The sequence below is a fragment of the Miscanthus floridulus genome, chromosome 4 (assembly GCF_019320115.1).
Source record: "Miscanthus floridulus cultivar M001 chromosome 4, ASM1932011v1, whole genome shotgun sequence".
Taxonomy (NCBI): Eukaryota; Viridiplantae; Streptophyta; class Magnoliopsida; order Poales; family Poaceae; genus Miscanthus; species Miscanthus floridulus.
The window spans coordinates 107,857,661-107,880,029 of record NC_089583.1 but is presented as its reverse complement, the minus strand read 5'-3'; the positions used below and the strand labels follow the sequence as shown (position 1 = coordinate 107,880,029).

The following is a 22,369-nucleotide window of genomic DNA, read 5'->3' as shown; positions in this document are numbered from 1 at the left end:
TAACCCTAGCCCCTAGATCTATACGTTTCTCAGTGTTTTGATTCTGTTTTTGGGATCATTTTCTCATCCGGCTCCGGTTGCGCAGGCAAGTCCATCCCCATTTGTAACCCTAACTCTAGCCGGTGAACGCCGTCCCATTTCCAGCCCGCAGGCAAGCCAATCAGGTATCCATCGGGCCCGCCGTTCGGTGGTTGGCCATGGCGCCGCTGTTCCCACGCGCTAAGCTAGCTTGAGCCTCACCCTCACCCTCACCCTCACCCTCACCCTCACGGAACAAACGCACACGTTGCCCGGAGATTCTTCTGCGTCCGCGCCTAGAATCTCAACTGCTATGTAAACACCACACCGTCGGATCAAGATACCGCGCGCTCGCTTAACTAACCCGCACTCCCTGGGTCGCGGTCGACTGGTCGTTGCCAATTTGCCATTCCCCGGCTTTCTCGGCGGCCGCCAGCCGCTCTTGGGCGCCGCCGCCGCCGCTGCGGACGACGCCGACGACACCGAGACTTGGCCCCCGCGCCGGCCAGTGAGTTGCTGCTAACCCCTTCCTCCCTTTCCCGTCCCGTCCCGTCTCTCTGCCTCGGCTCTTCTCCTCTGCCTCTGTCTCTGGTGAAGGCATCGGAAAGACAGAGATGCCGCCGACGATTGGGAGAGTTTCTCCTTGTGATTTTTCGGCTGTTGCCAGTCGCTAGCTAAGGCGCCTTCCTGCCTGTTTGGCTGCGTCGACGGTATTTTTTTTTTCTTCGTGGATTTCATCCGTACGTCCTCCATCCAAGTCCAAGGGGAAGGATCTGCTCATCTACTGCTAATAGAAGACTAGTACTGCTAATAGAAGACTAGTGTGTTCAGAGTTTAATAAAAATGTTTTGTGGCGTGGAACACGACGCACGACGGCCGCCCGCGCTTGTTCTTGTTCTTGTTCTGGCAGATAGAAAAATCGGTGGCCGCGTCGTATCGGATTCGTCCCGTGAATTATTGGTCCTTCCTTCCATCCAGTTCGGTGGTTGGTAGCAACAGTGACTAGTGAGTAGCGACGGGTGGCTTGCACGTCTGAAACTTCTCCTACTAAAACTCCAGCCCAGCTCAAGACGCATCGCATGTGGGGATGTGTAGTTCACCGCCCCTTTTCGTTGAGGCTTCTTTCGTGCTTTCGTGGGGTCAGGACATCGGGTTCGATTTTGTTTAGGAAATCCTACTTCTGTAGTCTGCGTCTTTAGATAACCAATCTGTATCTAATCATCCTAGTACTAGATATGTTACGATACGTAGTTGGGAAACACTTCCTTTTTCTAACCTGTGGACTTGTGAGCTCGTTAGCTGACAGACAGCAGAATCGAAGTGTGTTTGTTCAGTTCTTTCCATTCCTGATGTCTAAATCGAAATAACGTGTCTGAATCTTTTTTTTTTCTTTATAGGCACACCGCAGGGGAAAATATACAGTTACCATGAGCATGGACGTAGCAGGTGCAGAGGCACCTGTCAAGGTACCTTCGCTTCTGTTCATCTGTTCTGCGAATTCAGATACAGGTCCAAGTAGCGTTGTATAAGCTGCAGATTGATTTGTACTCATGAGGTTGCTTCTGAAAATTGACAGGGGAAATTCCTTGGTATACTTGTCTGCTGGCTTTTGGGAAATGGAAGCCTTTTCGCGTGGAACAGTATGCTCACCATTGAAGATTACTACTCCCATCTCTTCCCGGTACATGATTGGAATGAGTTCAGTTTCAGTGTAGCAGAGTAGCAGGCTAGCAGCAAAGTTGAAAAACATGGGGGGTGGCATCCTTGATTTGTCTTTGTTTCGTCGAATAAACTTAATGGAACCAGGATTTGATTCTATTCAGATATTCAAACAGTTAATATTGCAATGTCTCACTATCCAATGATATTGTTAATTGCATTTCTACTGATATGGTTTCTCAAACGTTCTAATTTCAGTTCATTTTTTAATGGTTACTGAGAAGATAAAGTTAGTCCCATATTCATTGCAGTATTTGTTGTATCCATACATTCAAATTTGTAACAAATATGTTATTGTTGCAGAATTACCACCCAACAAGAGTACTCACGCTATCCTACCAGCCTTTTGCCTTTGGAATAACCCTCATCATGACATACTATGAAGCAAAGATGAACACAAGATTGAGAAATCTTGCAGGATTTTCCCTTTTCTTCCTCGGTTCCTTTGCATTGATAATTGTAAGCACATTGCCTTCACAACATTAAAGAAAAAGAAGGACAGTAAAGATTAGTATACCACCATATGAGCTCATGCAATCACGTTTTGGTGCTCTAGCTGGATGTTGCAACTAAAGGACATGGTGGGCTTGGAGTTTTCATTGGTGTATGCATAATTAGCGCCATATTTGGGACAGCTGATGCTAATTGTCAAGGCGCATTGGTTGGCGACCTTTCTTTAATGTGCCCAGAGTTCATTCAGGTAACATCTCACATTGTCTTTTCTCAGTCATTTATGCTGCTGTTTGCAGTCATTCAGAGTTTTCATGACTTGTATTGCACTTTTGGTTTTCAGTCCTTCATGGCAGGCTTAGCTGCATCAGGGGTTCTCACATCAGCTTTGAGATTAATTACCAAGGCAGCTTTTGAGAACTCAAAAGATGGTCTTCGCATTGGAGCTAGTAAGTCAGAATTTTGTGAAACATTTTCAGATTAAGTTAAGTTATTTATTGGTTTAAGAAAACAAATCTTGACACTTCCAAAATAAAAGTATATGATTCTGAAGCAAACATGGGAATTTAACGGGATGCCAAAAGCGTGAGGTTATACTATGGGTGGTTTAGATCTGTGTGCATTTTAGGTATCTTTTCTTGAGAATTTATTTGCTATGTCAACTAGACCTATGGATTTGCATCTGTTTTGACCAAGGTCTTATACTTGCATTTCCTGGATTATTTTATCAGATAGGATTTAATGATCCAATGATCTCATCAACAAGATTGTTCATAACTCTCTTCTTCCCTTTGATGTGCCGTTGGGCCCTGTTCCAATCATGTCTAGAAATTTCACAGAAGATCATGATCTTTGTCTGTCAAATAACATGTCTTTCATTACTTGGTGCAGTACTGTTCTTTTCAATCACATGCCTGTTCGAGCTGGTGTGCCTCCTGCTATACACGTTCGTCTTCGCCAAACTACCCATCGTGAAGTACTACCGTACAAAGGCAGCCGCTGAAGGTAGCAAGACTGTTGCCAGCGACCTTGCTGCTGCAGGGATCATCGCTGAACAACACGGACAAGTATGCGTTCCCCCTGTGATAGATACCAAACAATTGTGCGGTTCGCTGCAACTTTATCATTCGAGATCTGAATGCTCATGATGTTCAGTGGGTGACTCGTGCAGATCGAGGAGGATCCACAGAAATACAAGCGTCTGACCACTAAAGAGCTGCTCATGCAGAACATCGACTACGCGATCGATATCTACCTGATATACGTCCTGACGCTGTCAATCTTCCCAGGATTTTTGTCTGAAGACACTGGAGAACACAACCTAGGATCATGGTGAAGTTTCTTGCTTTTATGCGCTCTACAAATCAGAATTCCAATCTGTTGATGTTTCTTTCGTGAGCACTAAAAATGCTAGAAATCTTATATTTTCAGGTACGCACTTGTGCTGATTGCCATGTACAATGTGTGGGACCTGATCGGGAGGTACGTGCCACTGATCCCGTGCTTGAAGCTAACCTCCCGGAAGGTCATGATGGCGGCTGTCTTGGCACGGTTCCTGTTCATCCCGGCGTTCTACTTCACGGCCAAATACGGCGACCAGGGGTACATGATCTTCCTAACCTCCTTCCTGGGGCTCACCAACGGGTACCTCACCGTGTGTGTGCTCATGGAGGCGCCCAACGGCTACAATGGCCCCGAGCAGAACGCGCTGGGCAACGTGCTCATCGTCTGCCTCCTCGGCGGCCTCTTCTCAGGCGTCGTGCTCGACTGGCTCTGGCTCATTGGCAAGGGCTGGTGAGTACGTCTTCTGCACGTGGGTCCTGTGCGGGATCGATTAGGTTTTAGATCACTGTTTCCCCCTCTTGTTTTTCCTTAAAAAAGGAAAATTTCTTCTGTGTTTAGGTAGCTATACTAGTCAGTGAGAGAACACGGATACTGTAATCTGGCTACATTTGAAAATCTCTTCCAGATGCAATCACTCCCTTTCTGTTCCAACTTTTGAATGTTGTATAGTATTCTGGAATGAAATATTATTGGAGTTCGTGCAGAGTTGAAGATTCCCACAGCTATTTTGATTTGGTTGAGCTGTGAGCTTGAGCACGGGGGTGTATTTTCTTAAAATATAATTTGGCTTTTGCAAAAATAATTACCCAAATCAAACTTTTGTAGGAATTTACTCGTGTCGCCAAATAAAATGGCAACATTCAAATCTCACAGTTTCAAACAACGAGGTTTAAATCTATTCGTTTCTGCACAGATTGTAACAAGAATCATAACTTCTTCATATTACCTCGATAGAGATATAAGAATTATACTGACTATTCTGGCACCAATATAGCTTGAAACGGAAAGGTGACGAGTTTTTTTTTTTTCCCACCACGGTAAAAACCGAATTTCATTACCAACGTAACGAAACTACAAGGTTCAGAAAGTACTGCAGCAATGTAAACGTAAACTAACGACCGGCCACGAAGCTAATCACCAAGGGATCAGCGAACATGGACCTACACGAACTACCAGCATCATTACAAGGTATAGGTAGTTGTTACTTGTTAGTTCCTTGACAATTGTTACTGTCAATTTTTTCAGCAGCCACGCGATTGTACAGTCATTGAACAAAAGAAACTTCGTCTTCAGATCCTCAAAACTGATCCTGGATTTTTAATTCTTCGAGTTCATTCAACTAGTCCCTTGGATTTCCATTTTGTCTGCCCACAGGTACAACCTGATAAGCATGCAGCTCGTGCCTGAAATAACAAGGTCCGAATCTTAGTACAGCTAACTGATATTAGTTCATCAGATAAGACGAGTGACAGCCATAAGATTATCAAATTGCCTCAATACCTTATGATAATGTCACCAAAAGCTAACAGTAGATTGCAGAATTGTGATTGTTCCGTGCTAAAATGACTTTTGCCTTTTTATATAAAGAAAATTACTGAATCTTATGGAATCGTCCTATCAATAGCTTATATTCAAGAAGATATTCAACTGGCATCAGGGCTTGGGTTACCATTGGAAGCTATAAAAAAACTTACTATTATTTCCTTGCTCAACAATATTTACTTATTTAGCCTACCATGCAATATTCTTTTCCACTGCCATATATTTCAAACATAAAGACAATAATTAAAAAAAAACAGATATTTGCAGCCCAAGTATACCATTCAGTCAATAAAATGGAGCAAAATGTTGTAATTATGGATATACAGAAGTCATATATTTACTACTGATAACCTTCAGACCAGCATCAATATGTATAAATGAAACACCTAAGACAACTAATAGACCAGGACTTGGTTTGTCAGGATATGCAAATGTAGATTTTGTTTTATTACTTCCCTGTTGACTCAAGTCTCAGATATGAAAAGCATAGAATTACCTCCAAGCCAGGACAGAGGTTATTATGGTCATAAGAAGGAACCAGACATATCACGGAAAGGGGTCAGCTGTTGACAAATCGTGTACTTGCTCAGGGCGAAAAAACGAATACGTCAGATAGAGGCCATAATCAGACGCAAAATCAAGCTGCATATCCCTTGAAGCCTTATTTTTTGTCTGAAGTAGTCTATATTGTTTGTCAATCCATGCATTGCTGGGACTGGGCTTTGCAATACATAACTCAAGCCTCATGGACTCTAGCATTCTCGCATTCAAAACAAAGAACTTGGCAAAGTTAACATGTGACGTGTTGCCTCGATAGCCTGCCAACACAATTTTCTTTAGACGAATATCGAGAGTGCCAATAAGATTCCTGTACTTACGACACCACACATTTTTCTCCCCTGCCATTTTTGTCTGAAAAGGCAAAATGAACAGAGAATAGTTACAATCTAGCATTAGACCATGTATATGATACAATAGTGACAAAAACATTGTAGATGGCCTCTTAATTATGAAGTAAATGAAGTCACCTGGATGTACAACCTCTCCAAGTAGGGAAAACATTTCATGTATCCAATAACCACATCCAAACTAAGCCGCTCCTCTGATAATGATAAGACCTTCACACTGTGCATCACCATCTTCAAGCTAACAAGGCCTGATCCCTAGGTAAAGCACAAAGTACTAAGGTTAGAATCATAGTCAAACCTAGGGACTTTGTTTGGAGAAAGATCTTCATGGATATGAAAGTGAGAAGCATGGTGATAGTGGTACCTGAAAAACTGTGGTGCCAAACTGGAGTCTGGGGCTGCGTGGCCCCAAAACAAGCAATTCTGGCGCCGAGATAACCGATATGGTGATTCCCTTGCAAAAGCAATCAAAACAAAGTAACCTTTCTAGACAGGGGGCATCCTCGATGATGAGATGTTGCAGTTGCAGATTCATGGGTCCACAACTAGATCGAACGCCGATGCTTCGGAGGGTTTGGGACGCAATTTGGACGCGAGGGAAGCCAATGGAGCCCATTAGCAGCAAGCTCTGCAGGACAGGGCAGGCAGATAGCAAGGCACGTAGAGAACTTTCCAAGAATCTGACATCCGAAAGGCTCAACTGATTGAGAACCGGAAAGTGGAGACCGCTGGCATTGTTTCCATCTGTAAAACCGCAGCCCCCGAAGCTGACAGCGCGAAGCGTTGACGAGAAGCGGTGTACAGATGCAGGAGGCGGCGGCAGCGGCAGCGCTAACTTCGACAAACGAGGACGGCCGTAGTGGAACTCGAGCTCTTGGAGTCTGTCGAGGGCGGGGGACTCGAGCCAGCCGTCCAGGCTTGTGACGGGGAGGCCCCTGTAGTGGAGGTAGTGCTCCGGGATGGAGAAGCGGCGGCAGGGGCCTTGATGCGAGGAGAGAATGCGCGAGATTACGATTTCGGTGACGTTGTTGGCGCCGAGGGGGTAATCGGGATTGATGTCCAGATCGATGTTGAGAGGAGCGGAGCGCCAGATGTGGCGCCAGCGGGAGGACAGCACCTGCGTGCGGGCGCCGTCGTTGGTCGGGAGGAGGGCGACGATGTCGCCGAGAACGCCGTCAGGGAGGCGGCTGATGCGGTCGAGGCGCTCTTCATCTTCCTCTTCTTCTTCTCCCTCCAGTCCTCTCCTCCTCTTGGCTCCGGAGACCATCGCCATGGCTGAATGGCGGCGCGGCGGCCTGGCGGGGATTTGGGAAGGGGAACCGCCCGCGAAATCGGAGTTGTGGGCTGCGGCCTGCGACTGGGAATTTTTTTTACCACATTTTTTAAACTAATTTTAAAACTAACCTTGCCTATTTTTCTTTTAAATCTATCACTTTTGCCGCGCCTATTCGCACGGCGTGGCAAATTAACACTGTCGCGCCATGCATGGGGCACGGCGAGGCTGCCTACGTGGCAGAGGCCCGGGCCCCTGACCGGTGACGTGGCCAGCTCTGCCGCGCCACCTATCATGACGCGGCGGTGACACGCCACGCATCAAGGCACGACAGTGACGCGTCACTCGCCAGGACGCGGCAGAGCCTAATATAGGCCCGCGGCCCAGTCCCGCCGCGCCACGCCACCGCCCTGCCTGCCGCGCCCGCACGCACGCCGCGCCACGCCCTCCGCGGCCGCATGTGACCGCACGTCGTCCGCCGCGCCCGCCGCGCCACGCACGCCGGCGTGCCACGGCCGCCGCCCGCCCGCCGCACCCCCCCCCCCCGCCCACGCACGCCGGCGCGCCATGCCCGTCGACCGCCCGCCGCGCCCTCCGGCCACGCATGGCGGCTGCCCGCCGCGCCCGCCACCGTCCTCACTGCGCGTCGCCGCTGTACACCGCTCTCAACTGTCGTATGCCCCTCTCTCTATCCCATGTCCTCCTGCCGTCGCCGCCGAGGCCAACGCCCGCGCCTCCCGGTCCTGGTCTAGCGCGCCGCCGCCGCGAGGTCGAGCGCACACGGCTGCCGTGAGGACGAGCGCCGCCGCCGCTGCGAGGATGAGCGCCACTGCCGCGAGGTACTCCCCTAGTGTATTTGTTGATTGAATCGACATTGTTAGTATAGTAAGTTAGTACAATAAGTAAAGTTAGTATACTTAATAAAGTTAGTTAGTATAGGTAGTATACAACCTGTTCGTTTCGTCGTAAACGATCGTGGATTATTTACTGCTGGCTGGTTTGGACTGGTTTGGTGTGAGAGAAAAATATTATTTCAGCTTATAATCCATGATCGTATACTGATCGTATAAGCCCAGCCGAACAGGCTGATAGTAAGTTAGTATAGTGAGTAAAGTTAGTTAAGTTTAGTTAGTACAGTTAGTGAGTCTAGTTATGCATTGTATTTAGTATAATTAGTTGTTGTAGTTAGTCTTGTATAGATGTTAATATTAGATTAGTTAGTATAGTTATAATTAGAATATATATTAATATCAGCTGGGCCTTTCTCAACATACTGAGCTAGTCATAGGAGAATATAGGAGCAGTACAACTAGGGCAGCGCGGTCCTAGCATGGATCTATCGTCAGCTCTGCGTTGCCTGTCGACGCAGTACATGAGGTGCCAACCTAGGAGGTTGTTCCCACCTACTAGTGTTGGGAGCGATGGCCAGTCGAGAGGCCCGTTGTTCACGGTTTACCTGTAAGTGCATCGATTTTTTATTTTCCTCAAACTTGATGCCGCACTTGTGATTGACTATCCTATTCAATGCAGGCATGAAAATCATGTGGACGCGGGACCGACTGCTCTATACGTCTGGCAAGAAGCGGAGGTAGTTAGAGGGAACCCGAAGCATCAGTACAGGCAGTACTCGGACACGCTAGACGTCCTGACACAACACCAGGGAACGACCACTTTGATGCTGCTAGTTGGTGTTGTTGCTTTTTTGTTATTCCAAAAACCTAACTGTAGTTACCTAACTTTCAGGTGAATTGATGTCTGTGGTCCAGATTTGAGCTAGAGGGGTACCTGAGTCCTCGCACTGAGAAAGAGTCGGACGAGTGGCATTTTAACGGGCCACTAATTTTCTTCCACGTGGTCGAGATGCACTACGCTATAAGGGTGTATAGGCAGTTCGGAAGATTACAGTCATGCCCACTGCCGCTGTACACAACCAACAGAAAGTTGCACGGGTGCGACAACTAAAATATAATAATTTAGCGGTCATGTTCATACATACAACCACTAACTTACGTTAAACTTGTAGGTACGATCGAAAGAAACAGGTATAAGGAGAAGAATTAGGCCGTGACGCACGCCCTGTTCATCCACGAATGGGACAGTCGACAAAGGGTCCTGATCGTCGAGATACCGTCGCACGACCAACGCAACTTCAACCGCTACCTCCAATGGTTGTATAGGAGTATCCACACATATATGCAGGCCCCCTACACTAACAAGCCAATTGATGAGGACGAAGACGAGGATGACATCGCTGATGCGTACGATGAGGCGACAAGGATGGAGACACAGCTTCAGAGAGCCCCTGCTATAGAGGCACGTGGTAAGAATTGTGAATTTTAATAGAACTGTACGTCGGTGTTCCTATGAATTGTAGTGATACGAAACTTAGCTCGCTTGTGTATGCAAGCATCACAGTTGACAAGTCTGTCCAACGAAGCAGCCATGTGACTTCATGAGACCAGAGGGGAGCCGCACGACATTCTACATGTCTTCGTCGATGTACATTCTATTCTCAGAGACATGACAGTGGTTAAATAGTTCCCATGACTCATTCATCTGTGTTTTCTTTTTTTGTAGAAAGTGAGGAGGAGCTGCAAGAAGCTGGCACAGAAGCTCAGCTGCATGGATACTCCATGGGAGATGCCATATGACCCGAACCTATCTAGTTCCTTATGCTCGAGCACTATACCGACACGAGCAGGTTCCTCCGAACATGATGGCTGGTGGGACCTCTTATGTTCGTACTCCCTGACAATCGTGGCAAGGGTCCTGCGGAGCACGACATTGAGGAGGACAAGGATGAGGACTGAGGACGAGGAGGAGGACTACAATGAGATTGGGATGTCTCAGCTTGGTGATGCACCATTTCCTACATAGTTCGACGCACAGGTACTTGAAACAACCCTTCGCCATATTCATCACAATTACTTAAACATTGTAAGTACGATGCCTATATTATAATTGCAGGGTCCTAGTTACACTCAGCAGTACCATTGGGTGTACCACCAGTGAGACCATACCGACGTTGGGTTCACCCCTAACGTGCTGCCTTTACTGTCCAAAGAGGCAGTGATGTCCACGGTCACCATATACTCCTGGGTCATAGGAGTTCTTTAGGATGCACTTATACTCGGACACCCATATACTGATGGAACATGTAGTATGTCGAGTAATGTCGAACTTATGTATTGATGAACTTGTTTCATAGTTATGACTTGCTGAACTTATGTCAAATAGTGGCATTGTCGAACTTGTGATGAACTTGGGACGTGTACAAGTTAGTACTGCTGAACTTGTGTATTGATTGTCTCGTGCACTTATCCTTCCTGTTGACCTATTTGTTAAATCGACAAGACGACATAATAGAAGTGCCTTGTTCCTTTTGTTGCCGCTTTGACCACCGCTGCCATGCTCAACTAGCAACATTGTAATACCATTTTTCATGGCGAAAGTTTAATGAGATAACACAATGTCCGTTATAAAAATTAAATAGTAGTTTGTTACATGGGTACAATACATAAATAGTTCAAATAAAACACAACGCAGCACCGAGAAAGTTCTACTATGATACAAATACCAAATATAAAACATTGAACTAGCACACTTGTACCAATCCTCAGTCTGAAACATACTGAGTAAGAAACTCGTCATCTGAGTATCGGTCCTCTAACACAACTTTGTTGCTATGGCTAGGCTCACCGATATTGCCCTGATATGCCTGTAGTCAAGAACGCATCCTCCTCCTGTCTAGCTCATGTGGCTAGGCTCACCTACATTTTCTTGATCTATCTGTCGCCTGTAGTAAGTGGCCTTCGCTTCATCTGTGGCCTCTGTGGCCTGAGTGAAGAACAGCATCAGTCATCCTCCTCCGCCTACAAGCCTGCCTCTGCTAGAGCGATGAGCTCGCTTAGTTTGCTAGTGTCGTCCTCAGCCTCCTCCGCCTACAAGCCCGCCTCTGCTAGAGCGATGAGCTCGCTCAGTCTGCCAGTGTTGTCCTCAGTGTCCTCCGTGAAAGCATCTAGGCCTCTAGTTGGGTTTCAGTGATTAATGACAATACGTAATTACTGTGACTAACATGTGTTTTGTAGAGGCTAATTAAGTTAGGTCACGGTAATGAAGATCGATTGGGCAATCATGATGGTCATGCCCCTACGATGGAAATCATTTCGGTTTTCAAAGGATGGACGACAAGGTTAAGGATGGACTAGTTCTAAGTGTTGTTTGGTATTGAAGAGACACTTAGAGTAGTTTAGGACTTTGTTTTTCCTTTGACTGTACTATTAAGAGGGGTATGGACTGGGTAGCTTGACCTAGGTGAGTCTAGTGAGTTAGGTGTGGTGCACACTTGCTAAATCTAGCACTAGGTAGCTCCAAAATAGCCCTTAGATCAATTGAAGCAAACTTCATTCACACATGATCGAGAGTTAGAAGTGAATGGAGGGTCAAATACTGACTAGGACGCTGGCTTTGGTGTGACCGGACTGCTGGAGCAGAGTCCAGGTCAGTTCATTTGATCATGGTGAAGTCGTCTAGAAGTGATCGAACACTGAGAGGTAAAGTGACTGGACGCTGAGTCCCTAGCGTCCGATCAACTACAGTAAGGTTCTAGAGAGGGAAAATCACGACCGGACACGTCCGGTCAGTATTGACCGGACGCTGAGTCTCAGCGTCCAGTCGACTCTAGTAAGGTTCCAGAGAGGAAAAATCAACCGGACGCATCTGGTCAGTGTTGACCGGACATTGCCCAGCATTCGGTCACCACTTAAACAATAGAGTTCAGGGTGAACTAACTGGTGCGTTCGGTCAACATGACCGGAGCGTCTGATCACCCCGTAGAGGCACATAACGGTTTGTTTTTTAGCCATGCTTATAAATACTTCCTCCATTCGTGTGTGGGGGTACTTTTGCTCATTCCAATAGCTAAGAAACATCTTTGAGAGTGCGAAGAAGAGCAAGATCCTAGTGAGGTGATTGAGATTTGAGAATCCCAAAGAGAGCCATCATTAGTGAGATCAAGAGTAGCAAAGTGTGCATCCACCCTTCTCATTAGGCTTGTCGTGGTCAAGTGAGAGTTCGTGCTTGTTACTCTTGGTGATTGCCATCACCTAGACGACTTGGTGGTGATTAGGAGCTTGGTGATTATCCGGCGGTGCTTGTGGATGACCCAACTCAAGTTGTGAGCGGTTGTGGATGATTCACCGCGACGGAGTGTCAAAGAATCAACCCATAGAGAGCACTTGATCCTTGTGTAGATCAAGGGGGAGCTACACCCTTGCGCGGGTGCTCCAACCAGGACTAGTGGGGAGTGGCAACTCTCTGATACCTCGGCAAAACATCGCCGCGTTTGTCCTTCTCTCTTTACTTTGAGCATTTACTTTGAACAATTCAATACTTGTCTTTATATTCATAGAAATGGCATGCTAGAGTAGGATTGGAACTTAGGTTGTAAGACTTTTTGTGCGGTAGAACACTAGAAACGCTTTCTAGGCATAAGGGGTTAATTGGGCTAACTGTAGGATTTAATTATTACAAAGAAATTTAGAATTAGCCCAATTCACCCCCCCATCTTGGGTATCTTGATCCTTTTAATTGGTATCAGAGCCTTGTGCTCACGTATTTAGGCTTAACCACCTAGAGAAAGATGTCTCATAAGGATGGACCTCCTCCTATCTTTGAGGGGGATGATTTTCCATTTTGGAAAATTCATATAGAGGCGTACTTAGAAGCTCTAGATGTTGGAATACTTAGAGCCACCTCACAAGGCTTCCCAAAACCTCAGGATGCTACACACCTACAAGGCAATGAGGTAAATTACAAGAAATGGAATGCAAAGGCTCAAAACACCATCTTTAGATGCCTTTGCAAAGATGTGTTCAATCGGGTGAGGAACCACAAAGAGGCCCATGCACTATGATTGGACGTTTGTGCGCTCCATGAGGGAACAAAGAGTGAGCGTGAGGAACGCTATCATCTTGTCATGAAAAAGCTTAACTCTTTTGAGATGCTTCCTAAAGAATGTGCTAATGAGATGTACTCACATTTGAATGTTCTTGTAGAGGAAGTTAATGGGCTTGGACTCACTCAAATGCAACCATCCGATGTTGTAAGAAAGATTTTGAGTGTCCTCTCCATTGATAAATATGGGCATATTGTGACCGTGCTTCATCAATATGATCTTTCCACCGCTACACCAATACAAATCTTGGGAAAGATCAATGCTCATGAGATGTATATGCACATCATGCCACAAGATGGCTCATCCTCTACCAAGAAGAAAGATAAGAACTTAGCATTCAAAGCTAGCCAAGAGAAGGGCAAAGCAAGACTTGAGTATAAGAGCTCAAGTGATGATGAAGTTGATGATGCAAGTCTTGCTCTCATGGTGAGAAAAACCGCCAAGATGCTAAAGAAGCTCAACAAGAATGGCATCAAGTTCGATGGCAAGAAGAAGAAGTTCTTCACTAGCTCTAGAAGGAAGCCAGCCTCCAAGATGGATTGCTACAATTATGGAGAACTTGGTCATCTAGCAAACCAATGCACCAAGCCCAAGAAAGACAAGTTTAAGAATAAATACAAGGGCAAGAAAGATGACTCAAGTAATGAAGAAGAAGATGAGAAGAAGAAAAACAAGCCATACAAGAAGAGAGATGGCAAGAAGAAGGACTTCCACAAGAAGAAGAAGAGTAGAAAGGCATACATCGTCGGTGATTGGCTCACGGACATTGATTCATCTAGTGGCTCATCCGATGATGATAGTGACAATGAGAAGGTGGCCGCCATTGTTATTGACTCTTCATCATCCTCACTACCACCACTGCCATCATCCTCTACACACCTATGCCTTATGGCCAAGGGTGAACACAAGGTATCAAATGATGATGATAGTAGTGGTGATGAATATGCTAGTAATGATGATAGCGATAGTGATGATGATGAATATGAATCACCTTATTATGATGATCTTGCTAGATTGCTAAAACAATACACTAAGATCATTATAAAGACTAGAGCTAAGAATGAAAAGCTAGAAGCTAAGAATGATTCACTTTTAGCAAAATGTGATATGGTGAAAAAGGCTAGTATCGAGCTTAGATAAGTAAATGATGCTATATCATCTAAACTCAAGGAGCTCAAATCTTCTAAGAAAGAGCTTAAAGATAAACATGATAAACTTGAGGGGATGCACAAGGAGCTCATCACTAGCCACAACAAGCTAAAAGAAGAATACACTACTCTTAAGATTAATCATGATAATCTTGTCATTGCTCAAGAATTTCTATCCAATGAGCGACATGATGCTACTAACGATGTTGTTAAGATTGATATAGCTACATCATGTGATGATTTGATCATTGAAAGCATTGAGCAAAGTTCTAGTAGCAAGGGCAAGCAAGTGGTTGAGGCCGATGATTATGATGAGTTTGTCAAGCTCAAGAATGACAATGAAAAGCTCAAGAAAGATCTTGAAGAAATCAAAAGCCACAACACTATTGTGCTAGAAACTCTTGACCATGATGATGATTTGATGCTTGAGAATGAGAAGCTAAAAGAAGAGAACAAGAAGCTCAAGGAAGAGAAAAACAATGATGCTCTCAAGGAAGAGAACAAGAAGCTCAAGTTGGAGAAAGAGCATCTCAAGATTGGTTTGAGAAAGTTCACAAGAGGTAAGCATCTTCAAAGTGAGCTACTAATGAACACCGTCATGAAGATGGATAGAAGTGGCATTGGATACTTGGCAAACCAAGAGAAGAAGGCTCTAGCTCAACAACAACATAAATCAAAGTCGAAGCCAAAGAGATGCTTTGAGTGTGGACAAGAAGGTCACTTTGCCCATGAGTGCCAAACTCCACCACCATAACCCTTGCCTAAGCATGCTAGACCTTTTGCATTCAATGCTCATTACATGCTTAGAAAGGATTCTAGTGGAAAGATGAAAGTCATGTTCTTGGGACCTCTAAACAAGAATAGGCCTAAGAAAATTTGGGTTACAAAGTCACTTATTGAGAAGGTGAAGGGCCCTCAACAAGTTTGGGTTCCTAAAGCTTGATCTCTTGTGTGTAGGTGAACTACAAGACTGGTGGAAGTCATTGGGTTATTGATAGTGGTTGCACATAACACATGACCGGTGATCCTCGTATGTTCACCTCACTAGATGAAGAAGTAGATGGACAAGAAAGAATCACATTTGGAGATAATTCAAAGGACAAGGTTAAAGGATTGGGCAAAGTGGCAATATCAAATGATCATTCTATCTCAAATGTGCTATATGTTGCTTCATTGAGTTTCAACTTGCTATCCGTTGGACAATTGTGTGATCTTGGTTTTCAATGCTTGTTCACTGAGAAGGAAGTTGTTGTATCTAAGAAGGATGATGATCAAGTGATATTCAAAGGATTTAGATACAATAACTTATATTTAGTGGATTTCACCTCTGAAGATGCTAACTTGAAGACATGCCTTTTCACCAAAACAACACTTGGGTGGCTATGGCATAGAAGACTTGCTCATGTTGGAATGAGCTCACTCAAGAAGCTAATAAATAATGATTTGGTGAGAGGGTTGAAGGATGTAAAGTTTGAGAAGGACAAGCTTTGTAGTGCATGTCAAGCCGGCAAGCAAGTTGTAAATACTCATCCAACCAAAGTTTTCATGTCAACCACAAGAGTGCTAGAACTCCTTCACATGGACTTATTTGGACTAACAACATACAAGAGTTTGGGAGGAAATCTTTGTTGTCTTGTGATTGTTGATGACTATTCAAGATACACATGTGTATTCTTCCTTTATGACAAATCCGAAGTTGCATCTTGCTTCAAGAAGTTTGCCAAGAGAGCACAAAATGAGTTTGAAGTAAAGCTCAAGAAGATTAGAAGTGACAATGGGAAAGAATTTGACAACACAAATATAGAAGCCTATTGTGATGAAGTTGGGATCAAGCATAAAGTCTCCGCAACATATACTCCTCAATAAAATGGTGTAGTTGAGAGAAAGAACATGACATTGATCACTCTTACAAGAATAATGCTAGATGAGTACAACACCTCCGAAGCTCTATGGGTGGAAACTATCAACACCGCATGCTATGCATCCAACCATCTATTCCTTCAAAAGTTCCTTAGCAAGACACCTTATGAGTTGCTCAATAGGAAGAAGCCAAACATCTCTTTCTTTAGGGTGTTTGGTTGTAAATGCTACATCTACAAGAAGTGACAACACCTAAGGAAGTTTCAAAGACGTTGTGATATTAGTTTTCTTGTTGGTTACTCATCAAAATCCAAAGCATATAGAGTATTTAATCATGCCACTGGCTTGGCTAAAGAAACATATGATGTGGAATTTGATGAATCTAACAGCTCCCAAGGAGCACATGAGAATCTTGATGATATAGGGATGAACCATTGAGGGAGGCTATAAAGAACATTCCGGTTGGAGATATCAAGCCTAAAGATGATGAAGATGATGTACAAGTGATTGATCCACCTTCTTCATCAAGTGTGCTATAAGATGGTGATAAAGATGGAAGAGTAAAAAATGAAGATACTCATGTCTCCCATGATCAAATGGTGGTACAAGCATAAGATGTTGATGCTCCACAACCTCCTCCTCAAGTGGTCAATAGCAGAAATACACTTCCACTACAAGATCATCCATAAGATCTCATCATAGGGAGTCCATCAAAGGGTGTAATGACTCACTCACAAAAACTTGTTTCATTTATTGCTCATCACTCTTTTGTCTCTTGCTATGAGCCTACTAAGATAGAAGAAGCTCTTCAAGATCTGGATTGGATAAATGCCATGTATGAAGAGTTGAACAACTTCACCCGTAATAAAGTTTGGACTCTTAAAGAGTGGCCAAAAGGTGCAAGAGTCATTGGAACAAAGTGGGTGTTCCACAACAAGCAAGATGATCAAAGCGTTGTTGTGAGGAACAAGGCAAGACTAGTTGCAAAGGGGTTCTCTCAAGTTGAAGGTTTGGATTTTGGAGAGACCTTTGCACCGGTTGCAAGACTAGAAGCTATTCATATCCTACTTGCATATGCATCACATCATGAAATGAAATTATATCAAATGGATGTGAAAAGTGCATTTTTAAATGGCTTTATTAATGAACTAATCTATGTTGATCAACCTCCCGGGTTTGAAGACCCTAGATATCCTAATCATGTTTATAGGTTGTCTAAGGCATTATATGGGCTTAAGCAAGCCCCAAGAGCTTGGTATGAGCGCCTTTAGGACTTTCTCATTGAGAAGGGCTTTATTATTGGGAAGGTCGACACCACACTATTCTCCAAGAAGCTTGATGGACACATCTTCATTTATCAAGTGTATGTTGATGATATCATCTTTGGATCATCAAATGAAGATTCTTGCAAAGAGTTTAGTGAATTGATGTCGAAGGAGTTCGAGATGTCAATGATTGGAAAGCTTACATTCTTTCTTGGTTTTCAAGTCAATCAAATGAGAGAAGGGATTTTCATCTCTCAAGAGAAATATACAAATGATCTTCTCAAGAGATTCAAGATGGATGAATGTAAGCCAATCAAGACACCAATGCCAACTAATGGACATCTCGACCTAGATGAGAGAGGTAACATGGTTGATTAAACTCTCTACCACTCTATGATTGGTAGCTTGTTATATTTAACCGCATCTAGGCCCGACATCATGTTTAGTGTGTGTGTATGTGTGCTAGATTTCAAGCTAATCCTAAGGAAACTCATTTGATTGCCATTAAAAGAATCCTGAGGTATCTTAAGCACACACCAAGCATTGACCTTTGGTATCCTAAAGGAGCTATATTTGAATTAGTTGGCTATTCCGATTCGGATTATGCCGGTTGCAAAGTTGATAGAAAAAGCACATCCGGAGGGTGCCATTTGCTTGTTAGATCACATGTGTCTTGGTCCTCCAAGAAACAAAATAGTATGACCTTATCCACCGCCGAAGCGGAATACATTGCCGCGGGTGCTTGTTGTGCACAAATTCTTTACATGAAGCAAACTTTGCTAGACTATGGTGTAGTTCTAGAAAAAGTACCTCTTTTGTGCGACAATGAAAGTGCGGTAAAACTTGTAAATAATCCAGTTCAATACTCTCGCACCAAGCACATAGATATTCGTCATCACTTTCTTAGAGATCATGTTGCAAAGAATGATATTTCATTAGAAGGTGTAAGGACCGAGGATCAATTGGCGGATATCTTTACTAAACTGCTAGATGAGGTGACTTTTTGTCGTTTGTGGAATGAGCTCAATGTTCTTGATTTTAGCAACTTCTCTAGAAAATGAGCTTGTGTTGTCCCTTGTATTGCATTGTAATATACAACACGTTTAATTTTTGGTAATGCATATAGGGCTTGTCTAACATGGTTAAGATAACCGCTGTAAAGCGTGTGAAGAAGCTTAACCTTGGATCAAACTTGACAAGCAACTAGATTTACTTTCAAGTATTGCATTGCATATGCATGAATGTTGCTTTATCATTTATCTTCAATTGCCCTCTCATTGCCTATTTTCTTAAAAAGAATTATAGCCTAAGGCAAAATATTTTTTTAAAAAAATTTGAGGGTTTGAGAGAGGTCACTCACAGCAGTCTCAATTGGTATTTATCTAGATCTTATTGAAGTTTGGACTTGATTGGGAACAGGCAGCATGAAGGACTTTGAAGATTTGATGGAAAAAGAGTGACCGGACGCTGCACCGAACTCTGAAGTCCTAGCGTCCAGTCAGTTCACAGGAGGTGAACTGCTGCTGAGAAGGAGTGACCGGACGCTAAAATAGTGTTTTTCTAGTGTCCGATCAGATGGCGATCCAGCATCCGGTCGATCGAAGACGATGAAGGTAGCGTGCACCGGACTCTGGCTACGTCCGATCAGTTAGGATCGAACGCGTCTGGTCATGATTCCAGGGGATTTGGACCTCTCTGGAATCGACCGGACGCTGGGTGGCAGCGTCCGGTCAGTAGAAAACATGTGGGAATAAAACTTTTTTCTCTATTTCCTTTTCTACTCTGTGGGGGCCACTATAAATCTCCGCGCGCGTATCCCTATTCCACCATCCGTGCCTAGGCTACCGCCGCGCTCCTCCACACCGCGTCCCTATGCCGCCGCGCTCCTCCATGACACGTCCCTACGCCGCCTTGCCTGCCCCTGCCTACGCCGCTGCCCGCGCGTCTCCAGTGTCGCCTCCGAGCTCTGCCACCGCCTGCGCCACCACCGCGCCGCCACTGCCCGTGCCTCTACGTCGTGCCCTGCTCATGCCACCACCACCGCGCCCTGCCACACCGCTGCTGCCCACACCGTGCGCCGCCACTGCCTCGCCCTACCTACACCATCGCCAGCGCCGCGCCCTGCCCACGCCGTCCACGCCCGTGCCATGCCTGCACGCCGCCGATCTCTCACAGCAGCAGTGCCGCCTCACCAGTGCCACCTCCGTGCACCAACGCCACCATCCGATCCACGCTAGAGTCCCTACCATCATAAGCAACAGAGCTGCTTTCCTACTCGGCCGTGCCCTGATCCACCGCCCTACTTTTTTTTTCTCGGCTATCGTAGCACTTCACCAGAACCCTAGCCTCGCATTGCCCCCGGTGGTTCCCCAATTATCGTTCCTCTTCTTTTCGTATCGCCGGTTCGTCATGTAGCAAGCCCTCAATTCTAATTTCGTACCTAATTGCTTGCTTTCTTAGGGTTTCATATCTTTAGATATATTGTAATTATTTGTATATCCTATCTATTCTATCGTTCAGCGAGTCGGTGCCGTTGTGGTTCTATTTGCAGTTGTCAGTCAACTCGGGGCCAAGCTCGCGAGCATGGATCGAGGCCAAGCCTCAGAAGTGACAGTTAGTAGTTGATCTTTGTCAGCGGCAGTTGTTCTTTTTAGATCCATTAGATGGCTCATGTCAAGAATGTTGGAGGTGGTCCCGGTGATGAGGATCTGAGGCCCCCCGCCTCTCTAGCCTACAGATACAAAAGGCAAGGCGACGAAGAAGCTTGCAAGAAAGAAGTGAAAGTATCTAGATGCAGATATAGCTAGAGCAGCTGTAGTTCCAGCAGCAGCAGAGCATGTAGAGGCAGGAGGTGCTAGGAGTGGAGTCCAAATCATAGATCAGCTCTCTCCATCTACGAGGGCTGCACTAGAGCAGGTTGAGCGCCGTCATGGTGGTCCAGCTGGGACTGTCATGGTTGTAGGACGACGAGTTGTCTTGGATGAGAGTCAGCCTTAGAGGGAGTCATAGCAGGAGCCATAGCCAGTAGAGTAGACTTAGGAGGGAGAGCAGGCCGAGGACATAGAGCAGGCACCTCAGCCATAGCTTCGCCACTCTAGTCATACCCATGCTCTAGTCACTCCGAGGCCAGAGACACAATAGAGGGGTTCACATCCACCGCCTAGACCATAGGGTCTGCCTTCAGTGACCCACTTGGATTTGAGGGCCGCCATGGCCAGGCAGGATCAGCAGCTCAGATTTGTGGACTTTGAGCAGTGGTTTCCACCGAGGTAGGATGAGCGTGCTTCAGAGGGTTTCTACACACCTCTATAGGAATATTTTTATAATGCATATCTTAATAGTGGGGCAGTATTCAAATCTCAGAGGGTGTGCAACATTGAGACCATTGTAGCAGCAGCTGGAGAGCAGATTCGTCCTTACCTATCTTACCTACCAGGGCTAACAGATTTAGTTGGATGGATAGGCTTATATGTTTCATCTTGGGTCCGTTAGTTCTATACTCCACTCTGGATTGACCCGCAGCACAGATTTATACACTTTGCTTTTAGAGACAGAGATTACAGGCTGATGAGCACTAGGGTCAAAGAGATTCTTAGGCTTTAGGAGGAGCTCGTCCAGCTACATGAGGTTTGCTATGGACAGACAGCGCCTCCCAGACGCCCTCATGGCGGTCTTGTGCCCCCTATAGATCTAGTCTGCTAGTGCTTCACAGAGCCTTTCGGTGAGGGGTTGAGCAGGACACCTAGTGATCTCACTCCTACTGCTCGAGTACTTGATGCTATTATTAGGAGGACACTACTTCTAAGGATGGGGTATCACGAGGGCTTGACTCGCATTCAGTTATGGCTTCTAAACTCTCTGATGCAACAGACTATATTTGACATTTGGGATCTTCTTCTATCAGAGATGGAGGATACTATTGCTGAGGGGTTCAGAGGTCACCATTAGTTGCCCTATGCTCACTGGATCACATTTCTTATTCATAGGGCAGTTATAGTGAGACCGCCTGAGATGCTAGCAGAGTATAGTGGTGCCACTATAGAGTTCCCTGCATACAACCTAACTTAGATGATCCACTATAGTACACCAAGTGCACCTAGCCAGCAGCGCTGTCGTCCTAAGGTGCTAGAGACTGTAGCCCAGTAGGATGATACTATCAGGGGTATAGCAGCTATAGAGGAGGAGCAACTTGATGCTCAGTAGGAGGGGATGGTTGAGAGCGACCCCAGCGACAACTCAGATGAGGACTACCGCGAGATCCCTCAGATGCCTCCTCGATGACATGACCATGAGGCCGGTAGCTCCAATTCAGCTCCACCTGCACCATAGACAGACCTCGCTCTACTTTCCATACTTGAGCGAATGAGGCAGGATCAGGCTCGCTAGGCTCAGGAGACCGCCACTACTTTTGCATAGTTTTAGACTCGATAGGATGAGTTTTAGTGACAGCAGCAGGCCATGCATCAGCAGTAGCTCCTCATGTAGCAGTAGCTACTTGGGTTTATGCAGCATGTTGTGGCAGCTATTGGGGTTCCACCACCATAGCCTTCACCTCAGCTTGGTCAGCCTGCCACCACTTCTATGACTCCAGCTTTATAGCCTAGTGGGCTTCAGAGTCAGGGACAACCACCAGCATAGTTTGCTTCACCTATAGAGCAGGTGTCCTAGTGGTTTGCCTCGCTAGTGTTAGCCCTGCAGTTCACACCTCTTCAGACGGGCTTCATACTGGCTCAGACTTCCTCGCTGCTAGTGCCAGATACCTCAGTCTCCAGGAGTCTTGGTGCGACTTTCAATGAGTTGACAGGGTAGCCTACTCTGCTATATTTCAATATCCCAGGTCCTTCTATAGTTGCACCTATTACCGAGACTACAGAGATGCTCCCTTC

The 22,369-nt window shown here is 45.4% G+C and overlaps 2 protein-coding genes across 2 annotated transcripts; one reads left to right on the top strand and one right to left on the bottom strand.

Annotated features, from left to right (window-relative positions):
- The first annotated feature begins 207 nt into the window (after positions 1 to 207).
- On the top strand, positions 208 to 4,242 carry LOC136552522 (equilibrative nucleotide transporter 3-like). The gene is made up of 9 exons (XM_066544092.1): positions 208 to 526; positions 1,416 to 1,484; positions 1,595 to 1,699; positions 2,041 to 2,196; positions 2,294 to 2,437; positions 2,531 to 2,636; positions 3,079 to 3,254; positions 3,359 to 3,519; positions 3,619 to 4,242. The coding sequence occupies exons 2-9, from the start codon at positions 1,446 to 1,448 to the stop codon at positions 3,983 to 3,985; spliced, it is 1,254 nt and encodes a 417-aa protein (XP_066400189.1). The 5' UTR covers positions 208 to 526; positions 1,416 to 1,445; the 3' UTR covers positions 3,986 to 4,242.
- Positions 4,243 to 4,555: 313 nt separating this feature from the next.
- LOC136552521 (putative F-box/FBD/LRR-repeat protein At5g44950) lies at positions 4,556 to 7,307 on the bottom strand. The gene is made up of 4 exons (XM_066544091.1): positions 6,346 to 7,307; positions 6,102 to 6,236; positions 5,570 to 5,985; positions 4,556 to 4,934 (listed from the first exon to the last, which is right to left on the bottom strand). Exons 1-3 carry the CDS (start codon positions 7,252 to 7,254, stop codon positions 5,620 to 5,622), a joined length of 1,410 nt encoding a protein of 469 aa, XP_066400188.1. The 5' UTR covers positions 7,255 to 7,307; the 3' UTR covers positions 4,556 to 4,934; positions 5,570 to 5,619.
- Positions 7,308 to 22,369: the final 15,062 nt, after the last annotated feature.

What these genes read in the sequence shown, in the direction of transcription:
- LOC136552522 (XM_066544092.1), top strand. Translation starts at nt 1,446, where the DNA reads ATGAGCATGGACGTAGCAGGTGCAGAGGCACCTGTCAAG. An exon ending in GTTCCTTTGCATTGATAATT is followed by an intron (nt 2,197 to 2,293) that starts GTAAGCACATTG and finishes TTGGTGCTCTAG; the next exon opens with CTGGATGTTGCAACTAAAGG. An exon ending in GAACACAACCTAGGATCATG is followed by an intron (nt 3,520 to 3,618) that starts GTGAAGTTTCTT and finishes TTATATTTTCAG; the next exon opens with GTACGCACTTGTGCTGATTG.
- LOC136552521 (XM_066544091.1), bottom strand. Translation starts at nt 7,254, where the DNA reads ATGGCGATGGTCTCCGGAGCCAAGAGGAGGAGAGGACTGGAGGGAGAA. An exon ending in TTGGCACCACAGTTTTTCAG is followed by an intron (nt 6,237 to 6,345) that starts GTACCACTATCA and finishes TGCTTTACCTAG; the next exon opens with GGATCAGGCCTTGTTAGCTT. An exon ending in TGGAGAGGTTGTACATCCAG is followed by an intron (nt 5,986 to 6,101) that starts GTGACTTCATTT and finishes TTGCCTTTTCAG; the next exon opens with ACAAAAATGGCAGGGGAGAA.